The following is a 4,112-nucleotide window of genomic DNA, read 5'->3' as shown; positions in this document are numbered from 1 at the left end:
GGAAGAAGATGAACTCACAGGTACTTTTGTGCTGCTCAACTTGCTTGCAGCTTTTCTATTTCTTCTCTTATTCAACTTGCGAACTAACTCAGTTACATGTAAACGTGCCGACTGAAACGGCTCACTCTAATACCAGCAGGAGTTGCGCTATCCCACGAACCTGGAACCGTGCTCAACTAACTACCGTACACGTACGACGCCAAACCCAACAGGGCGAACGTACCACCGGCTCGTCCTCCGCACCTACTGTCCAACTCCATGGCCACTAGCTGGCCACCCTACCTGCCCAGGGAGCTTGAACGTGCGGACCTGTGCAAGTGTATGGCACTCCACTTTCTACTACTCGATGGATGTTGGTGTTAGAAAATCAGGATTTCCATGTTTAATATAATCTGTAGATGAACCTTGAACATAATTATATACAATAGTATATTCTTGACATGCATGTAATAGGGCTAGACATATATCTCTAGTATACTTGATAATAAAAACAGCAAAATACTAAACATGAAGAACACAAGTAGATAACGGATCTGTTTGCGGTGAATATACCATCTTCTTCAGAGGATGTAGTGGTCATCACTTAGAAATTTCAAAGACTTCCCCTCCCAAGTCAAGTCCTACTGCCTTAATGGATCGTATTGTTGTGATTCTATCGCCGCCACTTCTCTAGTCGATATTTGATAGTGCATTTTTTTTCTAGTTAATATCAGAGGGTAATCTTCCATTCGGGAAGACCCTAATGGCAAAACTGCCCCTCTTCTATAGTATGCATTCAAAAGGCAAATGATATCAAGTCTTCTCTTTTTTTTAGTGGCATAAAGAGATGCTGAGGATAACGAAGATATAGAAGAAGCAGATTATGAGTAGAATCACCGAGTGCTTTTCAAAAGCCATATTTTACCTTTTCTCGGTAGGGAGGAAGAGGCAAATTAAACTGAAGGAGGACGAGAATCCTGGTACAAATTAAACCATATTTTATAGTTCCACGGGTGGGCCCGTATTTTATTACACATCCGAGCCAAACCTAATACAGCCCAAATTCCAAACCCTGGTACCCAACTACCCGTAGCTCAAAACCCGTTAAAACGTAGTACTTTCACAAATCAGTACACAACAAGCAACTTTTGACGCAACGAAGCGCACGACAGGTCAACGAGCAGTACATGCAGCACGGGCAACTGGACCCGTTGAGTAGAGCAGATTCACTTCTCGAACACCTTCATCTCCTCCGTGAACGCCGGCAGGTGCTCCTCCTCGACGCACCGCGTCATGATCCGGGCCCCCGTCCTCGGCGTCGGCGGAGCACCGATGACGGCGATGGGCATGCACGGGTGGTAGGCGAAGGGTATCACCTGCGACGGGGTGCCCCACCCGTAGTCCGCCTCCACGAACCCCAGCCGCGTCCAGTCGGACACGAACAACGACTCGTACGTGAAGCTTAGCTCGTAGGGGTCCTCCTCGACGAGCTCTCCCGCCGCCCACCGCGCGAACTCGGCGGGCAGCCGCGCCTTGGCCTCTCGGATCATGGCGACCACGCCGGCGGTGTCCGCGCTCTCCACCGCGCCGCTCTCCGCACTCACCGTCACCGGGTAGAAGCAGTTGCCGTAGAACCCCGCGGCGCCGGCGCTGTCCTTTGGCAGGAGGTGGCGCGTGTTGGCGAAGAAGCAGAGCGTGACGCGCGCCGACGAGTCCGCCAGCCGAAGCGCCCGCGTGCGCGCCTGCCATGTCTTGGCGATGGCGACGTCGAAGCTGGAGCAGCGCTGCCCCGTGGACTCGAAGAACTGGGACTTGGCCTTGTTGATGCTGTCGAAGCTGAGGTCCACCGTGAAGTGCCGGAACTGGAACATCCGTGGGAAGGGAGGCGGCGCGGAGGACAGCTTCGGCGGGCTTGGGACGAGGTCGCGGGCCCAGATTGGGCTCACGCGCGGCTTAGGGAGGCCACGGGCGTAGTCACCAACTGCATTAATGAACTGGCCGGCGCCTAGGCCGTCGGCGATGGCGTGGCAGGAGATCACGCCCACCACAAAGCTACCGCAAGTGAACTCCGTCACCTGCAGGTAGATCAAGTTATGATCGTTGCTCGACTGTTTCGTTATGACTGCAATGAACGAATCAGTACCTGACAAGTAAATTAGAAGGGCGCGCGAGATCTGTTAAAAGGCAAATGCTATTTTTCATGTCTATTTTGGCAAAAAAATAAAAATAAAAATCAGGCAACGGTTGGATAGGTCTCCCACCCTACCCGCGGTGCTCTCACCTCCCGCTCAGGCGGTGTTCCTACCGTTAGATCCGTACCCATCACCTCCGCCATGCTAACATGGCTGATTTGCACCCCCTCGCCCCACTCTAGCCCACCGGGTGATCTCCACCGCCCACGGTCGGCGGCATCTAACCCTCGTGCCCGCCTCCTCCGTCAGACCGGTCTACCTTCTCCGGTGCGGTGCTTCCTCTAACGTTGACCATGAAGAAATCCCTCCACCCCCCCCCCCCCCCCCACACACAAAAAAAATCAAACCCCCGCTGGTAACCTCATCGATGCTCATGTTCACAGGAGCCTGGGAAGTGTGAAAGAACGTCATGTTAGGATTTCGAAATGCAAATAATTTCACACGAATTCATATGTTTGACTTGAGGAATCAATCCATTTTAGGTGGGATGGTTCAGCATGACATACCATTGTCTTACCATCTCGTGAAGCAATGACATTATTCTTAATATTTACAATAGTTGTAAGCCTGTAATAAGTCAACGTGTTACATTCCTTAAAACATGGTCATATCTCAGATTCGATTCGATGATCATCATCATCTAGCTCGTTCCTCGGATCAAACACCATACTATATTCTTGCCTTGTAGTTCTGGACTATAAATATGTGTGTCAGGCTGGCGCACAAGTCACCTGAGGTCCTGAGCCCAAATAGGGGTAGTCCGGCTTAGCCCGGACCGAAACTGAGCTCAAGCCAGGCTGCCAATCACAGGGGAAAACGTGGACACCATAATCTGAGGCCAGTGTTTTCCTCGTGATTGGTGGCATCTGCTTGATTAGCTAAAGTGGATGTATAATGTCACCGTCCGGCCGTCCGGGTTATATATTCAATTGACTGGTATACCTTTGCAAGCATATATAATTTCAAATATACGTACAGCATGAATATGGTATCGTTCTGATCGAGTTTTCGTATCCCTGCTTATTTCACCGTACTCCTTTTGCGCATTACACACGGACAAGTGTATGTATGACGTCGTACCTGCATCATGAGCGGGAGGTCGAGCGGCTCGACGCCGGGCGCGGCGTCCGGGAGCAGGTCGCCCTCAGGGATGGCGAACGGGTACTGGTCCAGGTGCCCGAGGTCCTCCAGGCTGCACCCGGCGACGGCCTCCACGAACCAGGCGCCCTCGCCGGTGCACTCCACGTAGGCGCTGGCCGGCCCCTCCGGCCCGTCCACGAACCGCCCGGCCAGCGGGTAGTAGTCCACCAGCGCCTTCCCGAGCGCCTCGCGGATAACGTGCGCCGGGGACATCTGCTGCCTCTCCTCGCCGCTGCGCCCCGCTGTGGACGCGAACACGTGCAGCGAGCGCACCAGGTGGCGCAGCCCCACCACACGGTCGACGACCGACAGCTCCAGCGTGCCGCACGGCGTCACCGCGCTCGGGCTCACGTACGACCGGCTGGTCCTCTGCACCGCGAACCCCATGGCCGTTAGCTGCGTGGTCGCGATCGATCGACGAGCGGGCGAGCGAGCTAGCTAGCTAGAACGTCTGAGGCTTGGCTTCGTGTGTATGTGTTGTACGCGTGATGCGTTGTGTGTGCGTGGTGTCGGTGTAGGTGCGTATATATAGGAACTTGGAAGCAGTGAGGGTGAGGCTCGCTTGGCGCAGTTCCTAAGCGAATGCGTGTTGGACTATTCACTCTCGAGGAGTTGATGAGCTCAATTTTTTTTGGAAGGGAGTAGGTGGCGGCCGGATCGTACGTCCATATGAGTGTGCGCGCGCCCAAGCTCCGCCGGCGAATTAAAGATTTCGCCGGTGACCTCATCCACTCCAAAACAAAAAGGCATCCCGTGACATCATAGTTAGCAATGCAAGGCAATTGCTAGTCAAGTTTGCTG

At 53.5% G+C, this 4,112-nt stretch overlaps 1 protein-coding gene across 1 annotated transcript; it reads right to left on the bottom strand.

Moving 5' to 3' along the window:
• Nucleotides 1–921: 921 nt before the first annotated feature.
• LOC133909866 (acyl transferase 4-like) lies at nt 922–3,818 on the bottom strand. The gene is made up of 2 exons (XM_062352411.1): nt 3,252–3,818; nt 922–2,054 (listed from the first exon to the last, which is right to left on the bottom strand). The coding sequence occupies exons 1-2, from the start codon at nt 3,696–3,698 to the stop codon at nt 1,206–1,208; spliced, it is 1,296 nt and encodes a 431-aa protein (XP_062208395.1). The 5' UTR covers nt 3,699–3,818; the 3' UTR covers nt 922–1,205.
• Between the last annotated feature and the right edge of the window lie 294 nt (nt 3,819–4,112).

This window comes from Phragmites australis, chromosome 2 (genome assembly GCF_958298935.1).
Source record: "Phragmites australis chromosome 2, lpPhrAust1.1, whole genome shotgun sequence".
In the NCBI taxonomy this organism is placed as follows: Eukaryota; Viridiplantae; Streptophyta; class Magnoliopsida; order Poales; family Poaceae; genus Phragmites; species Phragmites australis.
This window is presented reverse-complemented; position numbering and strand designations above follow the sequence as displayed.

What these genes read in the sequence shown, in the direction of transcription:
- LOC133909866 (XM_062352411.1), bottom strand. Translation starts at nt 3,698, where the DNA reads ATGGGGTTCGCGGTGCAGAGGACCAGCCGGTCGTACGTGAGCCCGAGC. An exon ending in ACCTCCCGCTCATGATGCAG is followed by an intron (nt 2,055 to 3,251) that starts GTACGACGTCAT and finishes ATCTACCTGCAG; the next exon opens with GTGACGGAGTTCACTTGCGG.